At 42.3% G+C, this 19,218-nt stretch overlaps 3 protein-coding genes across 5 annotated transcripts in view; 1 reads left to right on the top strand and 2 right to left on the bottom strand.

Annotated features, from left to right (window-relative positions):
* Positions 1-772: 772 nt before the first annotated feature.
* On the bottom strand, positions 773-8,119 carry fbxo7 (F-box protein 7). Of its 2 annotated transcripts, none has more exons than XM_083757808.1 (10): positions 7,973-8,119; positions 7,142-7,264; positions 6,805-7,048; positions 5,532-5,783; positions 4,576-4,717; positions 3,903-3,986; positions 3,702-3,797; positions 2,023-2,199; positions 1,711-1,751; positions 773-1,616 (listed from the first exon to the last, which is right to left on the bottom strand). In XM_083757808.1, the coding sequence occupies exons 2-10, from the start codon at positions 7,261-7,263 to the stop codon at positions 1,311-1,313; spliced, it is 1,464 nt and encodes a 487-aa protein (XP_083613934.1). In that variant the 5' UTR covers position 7,264; positions 7,973-8,119; the 3' UTR covers positions 773-1,310. The 2 variants fall into 2 exon arrangements, with proteins under 2 accessions (XP_083613934.1, XP_083613935.1); XM_083757809.1 differs by lacking the exon at positions 7,973-8,119 and adding an exon at positions 7,767-7,879.
* Positions 8,120-8,260: 141 nt separating this feature from the next.
* On the top strand, positions 8,261-15,394 carry rtcb (RNA 2',3'-cyclic phosphate and 5'-OH ligase). Of its 2 annotated transcripts, XM_083758030.1 has the most exons (12): positions 8,261-8,428; positions 8,795-8,873; positions 9,765-9,832; positions 9,909-10,008; positions 10,657-10,813; positions 11,044-11,200; positions 11,776-11,935; positions 12,129-12,304; positions 12,650-12,838; positions 13,291-13,401; positions 14,004-14,123; positions 14,349-15,394. In XM_083758030.1, exons 1-12 carry the CDS (start codon positions 8,336-8,338, stop codon positions 14,454-14,456), a joined length of 1,518 nt encoding a protein of 505 aa, XP_083614156.1. In that variant the 5' UTR covers positions 8,261-8,335; the 3' UTR covers positions 14,457-15,394. The 2 variants fall into 2 exon arrangements, with proteins under 2 accessions (XP_083614156.1, XP_083614157.1); XM_083758031.1 differs by lacking the exons at positions 8,261-8,428; positions 8,795-8,873; positions 9,765-9,832; positions 9,909-10,008 and adding an exon at positions 10,090-10,134.
* A 98-nt stretch (positions 15,395-15,492) lies between these two features.
* xpot (exportin, tRNA (nuclear export receptor for tRNAs)) overlaps positions 15,493-19,218 on the bottom strand; it is a 29,724-nt gene continuing 25,998 nt past the window's right edge. Inside the window, exon 25 of the mRNA XM_083758029.1 lies at positions 15,493-18,939. Coding sequence (XP_083614155.1) covers positions 18,913-18,939 — 27 coding nt within the window. The 3' untranslated portion in view covers positions 15,493-18,912. The remainder of the gene's footprint in view (positions 18,940-19,218) is intronic.

Raw genomic sequence — 19,218 nt, 5'->3', positions numbered from 1 at the left:
TGCTGTGACAAGTGCCTTTATTTGCACAAATAGGTGACTGTAACTGACATGTCAATGTTTACAATGTTTAATGTTTACATTTACTGGAAAGTTGGATGTCAGGAAATTCCACAGTTGACTTGTACGGGAAAGTGTATGACCCTCACACTGTACGGGAAAGGAAAGGTACCATGTTTACCCAGGGTAACTGGACTAAGCTCAAGAAAGAACTTGTTTACAGCCAGGCCCTGCTCATAGAACATTTCATGGTAGGGGTTCAAGATTGACTGGTTGAGTCACCATTATTAGGAATAGGAAATGTGCCCATATATAATATATATATATAAAATACATAATGGCTGTTAAGGGGAACACAACAGTGGTCCCCAGGTTGATTCTCAGTCAGGGTGGTGTTATTGTCTGAAGATGACACGGACACTTGGTGCGCAGGTCCATCTGAAAACTGTCCAGTGACAAGTTCCGTGGTGAAAAAAATAGTGCGATTAAAATGCGTTAATTTTTTTAATGCATTAATTTTTCTGTAGTTAATTAATCGCAATTAGTCCCGGCCCTAATATATATATCAATAGATAACAATCTAACACACTACAATACATACCGGTAGTACACAACCTCTTATATGGGGCTTGCCTCCTGTCATGAACCAATCATATGGAAAATGGATGATGTCATTCTGCTTGGAATAAAAACATGGCATGGAGTAGATCATCTTTAAGGCATCAAATAAATGTATAATTTCACACATAACTTCTGGAGGCTGGGTACAGTGGGTAGAGGACTTTTTCATTTATTTTTGTATTAAACAATACGTTAACAAAAATATACTCTAGACAGAGAGCGAACATTCTGGATATGTTGTGAGCTGTAAGAATTTAGAAGAGTTATTGGCCATTTTAAATGGCTGTTGGTCAATTTGGGCCAACTAACTATATCTGCCAAGCAAGTTCAATAAAGCACACTTGAGTTAGTATTGTTTGCACACTTAGAGCAAATCAAATGAGGAGCTAAACAGACAATGTATCAAACACTGATATCAAAGAAATGGTAGTGGGTCATCAGAAGGCTGGATAGCCGAAACGTTTGTCTCCTGTTGCAAGAAATGCAAGAATAAAAACATTGAACTGCAGACAGTCTTGGTGTGTGCAACCCACTACCGTTATTTCTTTGATATGTTTTGAACGGGTAACGCACCTAAAGTCAGAGCGCGGTGGTCACATGAAGAGCAAACACTGAAACGTAATGCATTTACTGCATTTGCATAATAATCTGCCAGATCAGTGTTGAAAACAACCAGCGCAGTCAGTCCAACATCAGATGAAACCCCTGCGGATGTCTGCAGGTCGGTAGGGGGGTCTTTGTCCTCCTCGCCGTCCAGGAAGAACTACTCTGTTAGGGTCGTGCCCTGGGAGTGGCCCGATGGGATCGTAGCGTGGCCGTGGGAGGACGGGTCTCACGTCGTAGTCCCCACCAATAATACCAGGCGGGTAGAAGGGCATAGGGCTAAAGAGATTTGGGTTGCCAGGGGTTATTAGGGGGAAAGGGTTAACGGGAGGATTTAAGAAGGGACGAGGGACTCGTCGACGATCCTGGAGTAACTTGTACTTCCTCTTGTATAGCTAAATAAAAAACACAAACGCATTACAACCCCATTAAGAAATCCACTGAGAACGCTGACAGATATTCAATTACTGTATATGACATGTTGCTTACATTTTTCCAGTCTGTGTCTCTGGATCTGTTGGGATCTTGATCTAGAGAATGAGGAAAAAAAACTGACTTTAGTGTTTCTGGCTAAACCTCAACTCACACAGCCCTCTTTTAAATCATACTTAAAGAGAGAGTGGAAATTAGTGCCTTGCGATGTCATCATAACATTTATTTAATCAGATAGCCGGATTACCCCCTTTTTGCATGTCATATTTGTTTGATTGTGCTCAGCACGATCATCACGTTTTGGCATTCTTTCTGGGAAATAAGGTTTCCTGGTGTGACTCATTATGTGTATTTTCTTCCATGTGTTACCCCTGAAGTCGCGGTGGTAGATGTGTCTCCACAGGGCGGGGTCTGCCGTGGTGATGTGAAAGGGTCTGCTGACAGACGACAGCACCACCAGGGACTGCAAATCCAGCAACCTCAGGACCCTGAAGAGGATCTCTGGTGGCAGAGTGCACAGCCCAAACACAGCAGGCAGAGCCATGGCTGCGCACACACACCAGCAGAGAGAGACAGAGAGAGGCAGCTGTGTTATACAGCAAAGGACAAGCTACAGTGGTTTTCAACCAGTGGTCCTTGAGGAGGTTCCACGTGGTCCCCAGCTAAATGGATAGTTGGTAACCAAATGGACCGTTATAGATCATTTTACCTACAGGCCTACAGCGTGTATGGAATTGGGGGCAAATTCTTATCGAACGACAACAACATATTCTAAGTTTTGGATCTGAGAGGCTAAATCTCATCAAATGGTGGTCCGTGGCTCAAATGCAGAATAAACTAGATAAAGTGCCAATCGGCACAGGTCTCCACCAGGATTCTTCCTCAGCCTAGTGGGAATATGCGTGCACAGTTTCATCGCAATCGGACGCTGCCGAGTTGTGGCCATTTGCTACTCCTGAAAACTGTAGGAGCCAATCGTGGCCAATCAGGATGGAATATGAGAAATCAAACAAACCTGTGTTGATCACATGACTATGGAGATCATGTGTACCGATTTGCGTGAAATTTGGATAAAATCTGAAGGAGTAATAATAGAAAATGTGTTTTACATATGTGGGCCTCCTGGTGGCGCTATAAAGAGCAGATGTGAAAAATTCCAGACAAAGGTTTTTCCTTGGCCTCTAGGGAGTTGGCATACAAAGTGATCCACAGATTCGTGCAGTTAGAGGTAAAAACACTTTTCGGCCAGTTATAGCGCCACCTTGAGGCTGAGTTGAAATTGTTCATGTGGCATTTCGTCCTCGGCCTAGTGGGAATGTGGGTGCACAATTTCAAGGAAATCACGCGATGTGTTCATGATTTGCAGCATTTTGTTTGAAACTGAGCACTCCTGTGAACTTTGGAAGCCAATCTTAACCAATCAGGATGGAGTCTGAGAAATCTGAAAGACCGGTTTCGTTGAATGGCTGTAGAGAGACTGTGTACCAATTTGCGTGATGTTTGGACAAAATCTGTAGGTGTACTGTGCAAAAAGTTGTTTTGCACAAAGCGGCCTCCTGGTGGCGCTATAACAGGCCGTTCTGGAAAGTTTGGGGCAGAGGTTCATCGTTGGCATCCAGGGAGTGTGTGTGCAAAATTTGGCATCGACCGGGTTAACGGTGGCCGAGATTAGCTACTAACGGAAGGACGGACACACACACACACGGACGGACACACGGACGGACGGAGTGCAAAACATACTCTCCCCACATGCCTTCGGCCTGGTGGAGACAATAAAGGGCCTCGATATGAAAATGTTTGAAAACCACTGATACAATATAATAAAATAGGACGTTCTATAGTTAGCAACCATTTGTCATTCGCTAACGTTTACATAGGTTATTTTGTATTAGGACATTCATATATAATTCTTATTAACCGCTTTGTTAATGTAAAAGGCTGATAACATATTTGATAATAATGAAAATATTTATAGCCGCACACTGCCAATGCCAAAAGCAACGTTTCGGACAGACAAGCTGCCTTCTTCCATGTCACCTTCTCTGTACCTTCTCTGGCTGCTGCTATTAGTGGGAACACCAGCTGGTCTTTGAAAGATCGTGACAGCTTCCCCAGGTCTTTGAAAACTGCTGCTGCACTTGGGCCTAGGAACATGATGTGACAAGATGTAAGCTTTTTAGATAATGGCAGTAAGGTGCTGCATTGACCGTGACCTGTGACCTTGTGTTGCTGGAACATTCATTACTTACCTGCCCAGTCTGTGGTCACAAAGCTGGAGGGACTCAGAGACAGTTTGCACACCGAGTTCACCTTCTCATTCATTTTCAAAGTAGCTATAGAAGGACAATTTAACAGGAAGAAAAAGATTTACTACAGCAAATTAGGTATAATCCTGCATTTTAGTTTATTTGTGAATGCCCGTGCATCCGGTATATTTTGACGTAGCTTTGCTTTGAAAGTGCAAAGGTTACAAAGTGCAAAGGTTACATGATGATGACATAAGCTACAGGACTACATGATAACATAAGCATGACCTTTAGTTTAAATGATAATTCAATATATATGTATGTATATATGATATATATGTATATATGATGTAATACACAAACTGTTATACACGGCATTTTGTAACTACACCTGTAAAATGTAGACACACACACACACACACACACACACACACACACACACAGTTCAAGCTGTAAGTACACTTACAGCTATGCCATACATACACACACACACGCACACATTAATTTGTTAACTTGGATAATAATATAATGTATTTTTTTATATCAATATACTGTAAATAGAAACATCATTCTTCCACACCAGGGCTGGACAATAAACCAAATGTATACTTCATTGTATGAAGTTATGTGTTGAGGAAGACAGAGAAGAACCTCTTATTGATGTATTGCACCTCACCATTGATAACTAGCAGGGGTCCCATGCAGACAGCAATGACCATGGCCAGGCTCTTCTCACATAGAGGATGACCATAATTCAGTCTGTATAAACAATCCTGTGCCCTCCATCCAATGGGCATCTCACCAGGCTTGTATTCGCCCTAAACAAAAATAAATAGCGTGGAGAACCTTATCCTTTGAGACACAAATACGGATATTCAGGGTTTAAGTGATATCATTTTTCTTAAGTTGTCATTTCTTTCCACATCGTCATCATCATTAATGAAGTTCGATTCGTAGGCACCGCTGGGTTGGACCGGATCTTCCACCGGGAACGGTCCATGGCCATCTCAAGATTGATGCCGAATCATTAATTGTTAAGTGTGTTATTGAATGTTTATGGGATGTTTTGTATCACAAAAAAAATCACAAAAAATTGGTTCAAGATGCAAGGTGAGATACTATCAATACCCTTAACCCATTCTGACCTGAGATCAGATTCATACGAGGTTTCCACTGGACACACACTGGTCTGATTAACCCATTCTGACCTGAGATCAGATTCTAGAAATGTCAGTCGCTCTTCGATTTTTCAAAAATAGCAGACCTACAAGCTCGTATCGCGCCACTCGGTGGCGCGATATGAGCTTGTAGATCTGCTATTTTTCAATAGCTAAAGCATAACATGATGCCGACACCAAAATGGGTGCCCGTTCAGAATGGGTTAACCCATTTAGACATGAGGCTGATTCTACAAATTGTCTCTGTCGGGTGGAAACCTTATATGTCCAAAACACATGCCACGCTCCGAGCTTGCAGATCTGCTGACGCTGTAGTATGTTCAAGTCAGGCATAAATGTACGTCGTAAAATGGAGATAAGGTTTCTGCCTGACAGCAGACAATTACACAGATTCTTTCCAGGTCTAAATGGGTTCAAAACAGCCAGTGGCCCAACAGTCCGACTCCTACTGTACCTGAGGAACAAAGCCCGTCTCCATCATCAGGAGGTGTGCAGCCACCATGAGGGAGTCAGTGGGGCTCCTGCTTTGGGCTCCGTGGTGCAGCACCTCCAGGGAGAGCGGCACCGTCCCCTCCTCTGCCTCGCTGCACAGCATGGGCTGCCAGGCGCAGGAGACTCCTGCTGGGCTCTCCTCCTCAGCTGTGTCCCCATCCTCTCCCTGCATGAGGTCCTCCACTGCTGCTTGGCTGCTGCTGCTACTACTTGACTTTTTATCACAACAAAGGCCATGTGGTTGGGAAAAGATTAAGAACATACAAATAAAGTAATTTTGTAAATTTGTCAGTGTGTTCTTCAAAAACACCTGCAACCTGGACTAGTAAATAGTTGAACTAAAGCATCCTCTGGTGGCCACAATTATAAACACATGACATGCAGCACTGAGACAAAAGCACAACCTGTGCACTTGCTGCTTCACAGCAGCTCAACTAATAATACCATAAATCAGTATATAAATGATCAAACCTGACTTGTAACATTTTAATGTATGGTAGAAACATTGTAAATAACTACTTCACTACATGCTAGTATTGGACAACCTTTTTCAGTTTGACTCAGCAATTCAGCCCCATATTGACAGCAAAAACAGCTTCAGTTAAGGTCAAATGAATTAGAGTGTAGATGAGAGAATATTACATGAGAGATGTCAAACAATTCTATTCTATTAACTATTTCTACCTCCATGTAACTTGGGGTTAGGAATAGGGTTGAATTTAAAAAAAAAAAAGTTTTATCCCAGTGACAACAAAAGGAAGACATACACAAAGATGACAACAAAGCCTTTCACTTTCACTGCAGCGAGATAAACATGTTAGCTTTAAGATTATTTCACGTTGGCAAGTGACACAAACATGCGACAGAGTATACATTAGGCAATAGAAAGCTAGTATTATTTGGTTAAATTAATTTCTATTCCAGTCTTATAACAACATAAAAAGCCTTTCATGTTCACTGCAGCACAGGAAACAGAGTGCTGCAGGTGTGCACACCTTATGCACACCTGATCGGCGTGTAGGGATCAGGCAAGCAAATATTTAAAATGACTAGCCCAGCATATTTACTTGCTGGGGAACAACTACAAAACACTACATCAGCACTCAAAGGCCTTTCACTAACACTAATGGGATGACGATCTACCTAGTACCTACACTGACTAACATGAGTTATTATTAGCATTAGTCGTAACAGTGTTGAATCTTTTGTCAGAGATTCTGAAAACATTTGCTGACCTCTCTGGAACTGGAAGGTGTAGCAGCCATCTGGTTAGAGTGGCTGTGTTGGGACGTTACACTGCTGACAGACTGGACTGAAGGAGACGGGGAGGCAGTGGACACAGCCATAGCCATAGCCAATGCCATAGGCATTATCACACAGATCAAATCTCCAGAAACAATCCCACAGGAGGACAGAGTCTGCCCAGTGTCTTCCAGAGTCTCTTTGCCGTTCAGAGATAGGGTGATCTCTGTGTCTGGGCTGAAAACACAAAAACAGAACCAAAGCAGTTTACAAGAGGTTATTGAATAACAAATTAATACCCCCCCCCCCCCCCCCCTTCCTGAGTCCCACCTGTATCCAAGGGAAGGAAGAAGTATCTCCTGGACCTGAAGTCGAAGCTCTGCTAGAGTGGGTTCCTCTCCCTGCAGCTCCACTCTAATGGTCTGCTTGTTGATACGAACCCGCAACTTCATGCTTATGGAAGATGAATAAATAATCAGACATGTTGAGGTCAGCACATACATCCAAATATGTTACACAATATAATTATTATCAACATAACACATACATGCTGTGATCTATTTGGACTTTGCTTGGTTGTTTTCATCAATCACATCTTGTGTCATTTTGGACAAAATAGCCAATTTCATATTGAGGTGCTGAGGCTGTAGTGCCCACTGCCCACTCTTCCCGATACCTGCAACATTACAGAATACGACCATCTCTGAATTTAAATGAAGCAGTGTTACTTTACTGCTGATTATGAATAGTGTTCAGTGAAAATAAGTTTCGTTTTCCAGACTTTCCGCCAATGATGCTACACGTACGATCACATTTATAAATGTCACATTTTGACAATTTAATGCCGAAAATAGCAGATCTACACGCGACTCAGAGGGCGTCGCATGTAAATGAGCTGCTGTACATCTGCTATTTTCAGTCACAAGTTCACAACCGTCTTTTAGTTATAGCTTACATAGCAAGTAGCTAATTGTGTCAACATAACAATGCCCTATGCCACAATTGTCTTAAACCCTCCAACAGCCAAGCAAGCTAGTTTACAGTTCACTCATTTGTTCCTTGTCTCCCCCCCAGGTCATTTCACACCACGTCTGTCTAACGTTTAAATACAAATAAATAAATAAAAACACAGCTTGCAATGTTGCATCAATGACAACAAACCTTGCATGCAGAGCGTTCCACTTTCTGACGCTGTCACACCGCTGACTGTTTGACTACACGCAACTACGGCCGCTGAAGGGGACCAAAAGTGTTATTTTATTTGACTTTTGCTACCCAAAACAACGCGGCTTGCACAGAGATAAGGATCAATGAGCAATAGCTACTAGACATAATACCGTTTATATTGACATGCGTGCAGCGTGCGTCACATCACATAGCATGTTACATAAACCGTTTTCGTTGGTTTGACGTGTGTACTGTTCCTCCGGTGTTTCCGTAGCTATCGGCACTGAAGCAGGGTATACACATTTCAACGCTTTGCTCTGGTTTTGCATCATACGTGTTGTATTGCCTGACTGTACAATGGCCAGGACCTACAACGATGAGCTGCAGTACTTGGACAAGATTGACCAGAACTGCTGGCGCATCAAAAAGGGCTTTGTTCCTAACATGCAGGTCAGTCAGCTCCAAACAGAATGAATGTGCTTTGCTAGCTGTAGCTTTATTACTTAGCTAGTTGACTGGTTGTGATCCAGTGAGACAGCCGTTAGCTAGCACACATGTTGAGTCTATTGGTGCTGCTGTGCACACTGACACACACACACACACACACACACACACACACACACGGTCTCAAAGTTGGACCTCTGCACTGGAAAATGGGAATCTGTCTGAATTCAGTGTATCCATCATCACAGCAGGCATAACGCATAAGTCAGACCAAAAGGAACAGTGGGGACACTACTAAAGGGTCAGTCCTTGGATTGTATGCATCTCAGACACCACTACACACGTCATTTGACAGGTTCCCTTTAATTGCAGGTTGAAGGGATCTTCTACGTCAACGATCCACTTGAGAAGTTGATGTTTGACGAGCTACGCAATGCCTGCCGAGGAGGAGGTGGGTGGCAACTATAAACCCAACATCATGACACATCATCATCGGCATCGTCTCACTGAATGACTTACCGTGATTGTACACCTTCACATGACTTATGTGGACAAATGTGTAGTGTGTAGACCCCTCGCCCATGGGGGATTCCAGTCAACTTCCCACACTCTGATATGAACAATAAGGGCATCACACACGCTAGCAATTTCAATAACAATTCACACTGATCATTTCAACCTCATACCATCTGGACAAAGATACAGAAACGAGAGTTCCTAAACAGGCCTAAAATTAAGGCCCGGCCCTACCTGTGCCCTCATCAAACCCTGGATGGAGCTGACCTGAACTTCTGACATTCCATTATGTTGATCTGACCTCATCAAACCCTGTACACTCAAGACATGCTCCTTATATGGCCAGTACAGAATTAATTCCATGTTGATCTGACCTCTCATGCCAAAGCGCCAGCGCTCGCCCAGCAGTCTGCCGTCAACGAGGCGGATGCGTGGACGCCCTAAAGGGCGAGGTCGCTTCTCGCCCTCAGGCGTCTTACTGGTTATTATTAAGTATATATGAATATGCGTTAAGTACAGGTATTAAAGAAGAAATGTAAAATCCGCACACCAATTAAGGCTCCCAAAATATCTTTACTTGAATGGTAACGTTTCGGGCTGCAGCCTTCTTCAGACCTTCCAGAAGGGCTGCGGACCAAAACGTTACCATTAAAGTAAAGATATTTTGGGAGCATCAATTGGTGTGCAGATTTTTCATTTCTTCTTTATGACTTTATTGTGATCCAGCACCCAGCCTATAGGTATAGATGACGATGTACGTGTCCTTTTGTTTGTTCAGCCTCCTCTACTACTTAAGTACAGATATTTCCATGCTTTTTCCAATCAGGTTTTGGTGGATTCCTTCCAGCCATGAAACAAATCGGCAATGTTGCAGCGCTGCCTGGAATAGTGCATGTAAGTACTGCCATTTGATGCCATTCACAGCATTTCAGAGGGACCGTAAAGTCTGACGATAACTGTTCATCCACAGAAATCCATCGGCCTCCCTGACTGCCACTCTGGGTATGGATTTGCCATCGGAAACATGGCAGCCTTTGACATGACTGACCCCAATGCTGTGGTGTCTCCAGGTATGTGAGACTGAAACATGGCAGCCTTTGACATGACTGACCCCAATGCTGTGGTGTCTCCAGGTATGTGAGACTGAAACATGGCAGCCTTTGACATGACTGACCCCAATGCTGTGGTGTCTCCAGGTATGTGAGACTGCAGTGACTGATAAGGGCAATCAAATTACTCATTAAATATTGGAGCAGAATTCTACAGATGCCAGATTTGTATACCCCCCCCCCCCCCCAAAAAAAGAGATATATATATATATCTTTGCATTTTAATCGAATAAATACAATGAAACATTTAAATTAAGTATATAAACTATAATTATGCAATGAAGTAGCATACATGTAAATATGAAATACACAAAATCAGGACATAATTAGCTGCAGTGCATACCGACAATTGCTGATACGCATGTCATCAAAAAAATGAAGATAATGGCTGATATATCTGCCAAACCGATGTCATTCAGTTGGTATGGGCTCTAGTTTACATTGGAGAGGATTTACAGTAGCATGCAACAGCGATGTGCCATCTGAGATCTACTGTACATATGACCTGATGAGCACAACAATAAAGTGTAATAAAATGTAATATGTCTATTGTTGTGCTCATGGTGTCTTATTACAAGTTAAATTTGGCCTGTGTGTGTGCGTGCGCAGGGGGTGTGGGCTTTGACATCAACTGTGGTGTGCGTCTGCTGAGGACCAACCTGGACGAGGGAGACGTTCAGCCTGTGAAAGAGCAACTGGCCCAGGCCCTGTTCGACCACATCCCCGTGGGAGTGGGCTCCAAGGGTGTCATCCCCATGAACGCCAAGTAAGTAAAAATCTGTATTTTAAGATCAATGGTTCTCAAACGTTTTTAATTACAATAACCCCCATACAGTAAGTCTGAGAGTGTACAAATGGACCGACATACGCAAGCTATGACCGGTATCAGGAAGGACAAAATGGTATCGGTACATCTCTCTTACACCAATGTGCTAATGAGTCCTCCTAGTTGTGACTAGCGATATGTTGAACATTGTGGATGTGTCCGCTGTGCAGGGACCTGGAGGAGGCCCTGGAGATGGGCGTGGACTGGTCCCTGAGGGAGGGCTATGCCTGGGCTGAGGACAAGGAGCACTGCGAGGAGTACGGCAGGATGCTGCAGGCTGACCCCAACAAGGTCTCCAACAAGGCCAAGAAAAGAGGACTGCCTCAGGTGACTAGTACACATCCTGAACCCATTAAGACCTGGAATGTATCTGTGTCACCTTAGCTTCCTTAACTTTAACCAAACCATTATTTTAAACTTTAGCCTTGGAAAAGTAGCAGATATACAAGCTCATAGCGAGTGCCGAATAGATATAATTTTGGGGGTCCTTGAAGTTTGAGGACCACAGATATATAAACATAGGTTTTTCAGAAAACTGTCAGGATTTAGAAGAGATTTGTCAAATCCGGTTTCAGGTCTTTTATATACCCTATGTAATAATAACCATATTACTGATAAGCTGTTGTCTAGGCGTACAATAGTTAATAGAGTGAATGGGTTAATGTCGTTTAACGTTGTTTAATGCAATCAGATAGGACTTTTCTTTTTGGATGTACAGTATGGGCTGTTAAGGCCAGAAATAATTGTTTCGCCACTCAGTAGGCGTTCCCACATAACTTTGAGGTATGATAATGATGTCACGCACATACCCTCTATTGAACCAATCGATTTAAACTATCATTGTTGATCAAATGCACAAGGCAGCGTGTGGTGATAATCCTATGTCGGTGTGTCTCCTGAAGCTGGGTACATTAGGAGCAGGGAACCACTATTGCGAGATCCAGGTGGTGGACGAGATCTATGACGACTACGCTGCCAAGAAGATGGGCATCGATCACAAGGGCCAGGTGTGTGTCATGATCCACAGTGGCAGCAGAGGACTGGGGCACCAGGTGGCCACAGGTAGGCGCTGTTTCTTCTTGGTTGCACACAGTTGCATCAGTCACAGTACAGTTGGAACAATGGAGTTGCTGTTTTTTTCCAATGACATGCCAAGAATAGGGTTGCTAGGGTTAATGTGTTTACATAACCATTGTGTAAGTCCAATATTACAAAACATGCATTTAGTAAAAAAGTGCAAGTCTCTTCTATTTAGACGCCCTTGTTGCCATGGAGAAGGCCATGAAAAGGGACAAGATCATTGTGAACGACCGGCAGCTGGCCTGTGCTCGCATCTTCTCTGACGAAGGCCAGGACTACTTGAAAGGCATGGCCGCCGCTGGAAATTACGCCTGGGTCAACCGTTCATCCATGACCTTCCTCACCAGACAGGTATGGTACCTCCACACAGGCATGGACCACCACACTTTCACTGCTTCAACATTGTAGGCATTTACACCTAATTCATACGTAATGGTGTTCGTCGACGGGCGAGTGATGCCATCTCACGACAATGTATACAATGATTTGAAGTCTGTGGAGCTACTTCAGGCAGAATATACAGACATATTTTTGCTTATGGGGAAGGAATGAATTGAGACAGAACCTCGACGCCACAAATTAATGCTCAAATATTTATTTCAATCCAAGACTGTCTGGTTCCTCGTCCTATTGGTAACATCACAGGGAAGGGATTGTAAAGTGATATAGAGATAATAATCTGATGATGTCTCCCAGGCGTTCTCCAAAGTGTTCACCACCACGCCCGATGACCTGGACATGCACGTCATCTACGACGTGTCTCACAACATCGCCAAGGTGGAGGAGCACATGGTGGACGGCAAGCAGAAGCAGCTGCTGGTACACCGCAAGGGCTCCACCCGAGCCTTCCCCCCGCACCACCCGCTCATCGCTGTGGACTACCAGGTAGGGAGTAGGGACCCGCCACTCATCCAGGAATAGGCAGGTTAGTATTCATTCATACCAGACGAAGACCCGTAAGGGTCGAAATGTTGTCGCTTCAGTCTTCAATAAAGTTTCCTGGGAGCTGAGAAACAGTGTGCGGACTGGACTGCCTTCCTTTTTCATAGGTTATTAAAATGACCTGGCATCCACGTAAGGTGTATTTTGTAGGGTATCATTTGTAGAGTGTGACCGCGTTGCCAGATGTTTGGGTCCAATGCTGGACAGTCGGGTGGTCACATGTTTCTAATATATATATATATATTTTTTTAATACATTTAACATTTGCATGCAAAAAAACTAAACAGATAAACAATTGTATTTAAACGGGTATACCCGATATAAATAAATTTAAGAATAGCAGACACTTATCGCATCGCGTTGAGTAGCAGTTGTCAAGTTGTGTTCTTCTACAGCTGACAGGCCAACCGGTGTTGATTGGAGGGACCATGGGCACCTGCAGCTACGTGTTGACTGGAACGGAGAAAGGCATGACGGAGACCTTTGGCACCACCTGCCACGGCGCGGTAGGACTTCGTTTGAATTTTACTTGTATTATCAATGAGCCCAAAGCAAATATGTTGAACTGCTGTCTTAATACTCTCCCATATGACACACTTTCACTTTGTCACGCAGCCTTTCATGTGTTGCCTGATTATAATGTGCCAAATATCCTGTTAGTGTACAGTAGTAATGTACATTAGAGTCCTAGACCACTGCTTAGTTACTGATGTTCTGACCAATTCACAGTACAAAATTCACACAAACAGTACATTTTATATATTTAAATAACCGTTAAAAATGACCGTTAAAAATGTATAATTTTTGAAAACCTTTTTAAAATAGGGATGCCAGGTTGATGTCTGTTAGAAATCAGGACACATCAGTCTGTATAGTTGCCGTTACCAAAAAAGTAAAATAATGGTGTGGTGTTTCGGCCAGGCTGATATCGGTTTGCTCTGGCAATCGAACTTCCCTCTCCATTTGCTCAGCCAAGATGCTATATGCACTGTATCTTGTGGAGTAGAAATACAATCTAGCTTTAATCTAGGTGCAAGACATAATCATGACAAGTAATCTGTTAATTTGAACAAGTGCACCAACTCACATTGACGGCCATCTTCCACAGGGTCGTGCTTTGTCTCGAGCTAAATCTCGCCGCAACTTGGACTTCCAAGACGTCCTGGACAGCTTGGCAGACAAGGGCATCGCCATCAGAGTAGCTTCACCCAAACTGGTCATGGAAGAGGTAACCATGAGAAAAACCAAAATACTTAATTTGCAGTCATGTATTTGTTTTCATTTAGTTTTATGCAGTGAAAAAAGGGTAGTCATTTTTGTCGTATTAGTTGACGAAATCAACACTGTTCATTTGAAATTATAATTTTGCTCTTCAAATATATATTTGATGACATTTTGTGCTTTGATATGGTCAGTGTAGGTCTAATACTTTTCGGTCGTTTTCTGTTTCCAGGCTCCAGAATCATACAAAAATGTGTGTGATGTGGTCGACACTTGCCATAATGCTGGAATTAGCAAGAAAGCCATCAAACTTCGCCCCATTGCGGTCATTAAGGGCTAAGGACGCATGGCTCTACCAGTGACTGTGGCACTGGCCACGTAAATCAGGACGATCACAGGCCCTGTCTGAGGAAGTCAACTCATTCTGGGACGTGACATGAGATTTGTACATACAAACACAGATGACCATCTTGACAGCAGGCGCTTTGACTACAGAGAAGGATTTTTGTTGGGAGTTTTAACAAATGGGACAGGGGTTAAAGAAAATTGATAATCTAATTTCTTGGTTGAAAATGTCCAAAATAAGTTTATTTTTATGTTAAATGCTGCTGTGAAATCATGCGATGTGTGTTGTAGCGGTTGCTACGGTGAATAAACTGAACCTTAAGTTTAATAATTCCATATCAATTTGGCTATGAAGGATCTTTAAAAATCAAGGTCACTTGTTATGACATAACCCATTAAAACCGGGAAAGCATCTGTCATTTTAGATTGTAGCGTTGGTCATTCAGAAATACCAGATATACAAGCTCACATTGAGGCATGAAGTGACACGCTGCGTACACAGGGTCAGCCTTAGGAATCTGGAGGCCCGTTTCAAGATCAAATGAGGCCCCCATATATTTATATATCACATTCTGTTGATACAGCCGTATTGATACAAATCGATTGGACTGTTCTATCGCGCACATCCATTACTCTCGACAATTATGCAGAAACACCTCTCCTAATCCTGTCTTCCCTTCACAATAAAGTGTCTCCCCTTTACCTCCCAATGCCACACATTTTACCCAGGTTAACAGGAAATAGGTGTAACTTAACATCGCGAGAGAGAGGGAGTTCAGTTGACTGATGCCTGACGGTCAGTTGGAGCTTGGAGGCCCCCCTGAGGGTGGAGGCCAGTTTCAATTGAAACTGGTGAAACATAGCTAAGGCCTCCTATGTGCGTACATCTACCATTTTTGTGTTGGTCTTAATGGGTTGAAACACTAATTTAGCTAGGACAATACCTAAAATTGTTCTGTTGACACATAGTTAAAGCTGAATACAAAATGATACAAGTAATGAAAAAATAAAAAACTATTGAGTTTACTAGCTCCAGATTAGTAAACACTTTATTGGTACTAACAGATGGTCTAACAGGTTTGTTGCAATATCAAAAAATAAATCAAGATCTCAAGACAATTCACCCTCAATGAACAACTCATTTGGCATAAATATTTCTTGAATGTGTGCAAACGCTTTTTCCCCACGGTCTACAGAAAAAACAAACAGGGTAAATATGAATTTGCTAGTATTAGCAATTATGTGATGAATGCAATAGAATGGATCATATTGAGGTAAACAAAGTATGATTTTTAAAGTGGATTCATATCCCATGGTATCATGACTTTGCACAGCTGCTGTTTGTTTTTACTTCAGTGGATTATAAATTATAAGAAATAAAACATCCATTAATCAAAGAGTCACAAGTGCTCCCAGGCAGTCTGAATACTCTGTATGGTACTGTGGTTCCAATGCAAAATTACAAAATATCAAGGAAACAGCTGTGGCGGGTGGAAATATATAAAGCTCTAGCTAAGCACGGAGATGTGAAATAGGGCTTGGTTGACTGTCATATCGGTTCATTGTCATGTTCAAAATACATTGGAAGCATAGCTCTTGATGGGAGAAAACAGACTTTTAGTCAATGCCGTAAAACAAACCACAAGTGAAGGCCTACACATGACTCAGTTGTAACTTGAGCAGCCAGTTATGAGTGTGATGGTGTGGTCATATCTATACAGGGGATATGAGAAAACAAGCAGCTACACGAGGTTGAAAAGAGGTTCAAGTGGATTTGCCTCATTCAAATGTGAACACATGAAAAAAAGGACATTTTACACAACTTTAGTGTATAGTACAGCAAGGACTTAAAAAAGTAGATGACTCGTCTAGAACTGATTGAGTTAACTTTAATACAGTGGTTCTAAAATATTTTCATATTGAGGACCTCCAAATTGATGCATATTAAGCCATTGAAAAGAGTTGGTGCCAGGGACCCACATGAAGGAACGTCTTAATTGTTAAGACTAGATTAGATTAAGCACATGATTCTACAACGATCTATACTGTAGATGGGGTGGGGGAAAGAATCCGATGGTCTGAATAGGGATTCTAATACAGTATATTCTATCATTGGATTGCCTTCTAGCTGGTGAAATAAGTTAACCTCTTTCACCCTGGCGTCCCTGTTTTGGGCATGTCATAGGCAAACATTTTGCTACAATAGCAAATCTACAATGGAAGCTCAATGATCTTTTAGATCCGCTTAACCCCTTGATCTAGGAATTAAGGGTTAAACCGTTCCTCATTTGGGACCCCGCCAGAAGCCCCTGGGGGGGCCCCAGACCCCACTTTGAGAACCACTGCTTTATAGAATGCTAACTTTTTGGGGGGTGGGGGACTGTTTGACAAGTCATTTCACAGTATTGCTTGCAATTCACATTGCATAATCAATTTCTCAAACTCCTGAATTGTCACAAAGGCGCCGTTACTTATAAAAGCATTTCAATGATTGACTTCTGTACAAGGGACAATGTTTACAATGAGCTGTACACAGAGGTTCCGATGAATCATTTTCAGATGGGAATGACATAAAAAAGGCGCTAAACTCTAAAAACATTATTTACATAACATTACCATCTTATTTTCTCTTATTTACATTTAGTTCCGAACTTCTGACCAGGGCAGGAATTTTACGAAGGGCCATGGACACCATGCTCCCTCAATTTGGCTTCAGTCCATGCCTCTCAAAAAGAGTGCAGTCACCCCGATGCCCGCCTGCATTCCCCTGGCTGATTGCGCCCCTTTCTCTCATCTGGCTCTTTCCTGTCAATACGGTTTTTAGACACCAGTGTCTTTTGTTGAGATTCTGCACTCTTATTGCGCAACATCAGGTGGAATACATGCTAAACAAACAACCAGGGGTGTCTTTGATTCTGAGCCTGGTATGCAATGCTGGAAAACCAGTCCATTAGGTCATTATTTCCATATACTTGCAGCATTTAGCCTGTGTATCACCACCAAAGGCCAGGTATGTGGCCTTGTCCCTAAAGCTATGAAATTCCAGGCCTGGGTCCATTTTATGTTCATTTCCATCTGAAAAAAAAAAAAAAAAAAAAAACCCAAACAAAAACAAAACATTTGGCCAGCACCGATGCAAAACAAGAAAATTCTTGAATGGAATAGTAAATCTATAATCACTGTAGTGAATGACCTCTTTAAGAACCTTATTAGCAACTTCAGCACTAAATATAATCAGGTAACATTGACAAAAACAATAATTACAGTCAATGATACCAATGTCATGTTATCTGCAAGTCTAGGACAGCAAAGCGTTATGGATGCTACTACGACGAGATGCAGAGGTTCTGTCCGGTTAGACCATAGTAGGGCTGGGCGACATGAACAAAATATAACCATATTTTTGACCAAATACCTCAATATCGATATTGTGATAATACAGGGTACTTTCTTTAAAAATCTTCATAAATGTGTTCAAAAATAGATCTACAAGCTCACAATGCCTTGTGATGTGACACGTTGTGAGCTTGTAGATGGTCCATTTTTGACAATTTGTGAAATACTAACATAAGGCTTAAGACCACGATATCCCAAGCTACAGACTATCTCCAGTCTCATATCACAATAACGATATATCGCCCAGCCCTAGACCTAGAGGTATATAGGACACACCTGGAAGGCAAATCTACAATGAGCCAGGAAACTTAAGCACTTAAGATTCCCATTGTTAAGTCACTTCAAACCAAAAGAAGAAAATATTCCTATTCAAGCATCCACATACTCAACAAATAAAATAAAGAAAATCAATACGCCACCCATTCAATAAAAAGTCAGCCCTTTTTTCTCTCCAAATCTATTCAACAAAATGTAATCACGGGCAGCCAGCAAACTCCACATCGGAAAAAGAAACAACCTAAGATTTCTTGAAATGTTCCAACATAATGGTTTTGACAAAACCATAAAGCCACGCTTCACGGATCGATAGCTCCCGTGTTCAAATCACTTTAGACAATTTGCCATACGTTTTATGATAGGCAGCAACACAACTAGGCTTCCATTCTTCCCACGGAAGACCAGGCTCGTCCCAAAAGCCCCATCAAAAAGGAAAAAAAAGAAAATCCATCTGGTTGAGTGGTTACACCAATCAAATCCTCCCGACTTTCCCGCGAATCCAACCGCACACAGACAGCTCATCTCTGCTTTAGGCCACTGGAAGGAATTACGGTCCTTCCTGCTCCAGTGCCAGCATCCCTACCTTCAATTCTCATGTCCTTAGCCCACCTCCGTTTCTCCAGCTTAAAACAGACGGGGCTTGTTTATGCAATTACTTTTTAAGTGCAAAAGCAGCTTCTATGCTAAGTTCCTTTATTGGTGTTTTTAAGTGGCACAGGTGACCGCTTTCTCTCTCTGAAGGGTCCTTTTAAATTCCAAATGAACTTCCAGTTCAGAGTTTACAGTTTTGCCCGCTGAAAGAATGCCTGCATAGAAAGATTGAAGAATAGTATTACATAACGATAATATAGTATGATCTCGTCGCTGTCAGGCGGAAACCTTGTATCTCCACATTTCACCTTTTTTAATAAATTAAATGGCCCACTTAATTTAAACTTTATTGTACAGTGCTGTATGTCAACGTAATGCAAAAGAGAAAATAGCCGTTCTCAAAGCTCATAGCATTATGAGATGCGTTGTGAACGTGTAGATCAGCTATTATTTTAATTGTTTCAAAATATGCGTCTATAAAAACATGCCGACAC

The sequence above is a fragment of the Protomyctophum parallelum genome (genome assembly GCF_964188405.1).
Source record: "Protomyctophum parallelum genome assembly, chromosome: 22".
Lineage (NCBI taxonomy): Eukaryota > Metazoa > Chordata > Actinopteri > Myctophiformes > Myctophidae > Protomyctophum > Protomyctophum parallelum.
Note: the sequence above shows the minus strand (reverse complement) of the source record. Positions and strands in the feature narration are given on the sequence as shown.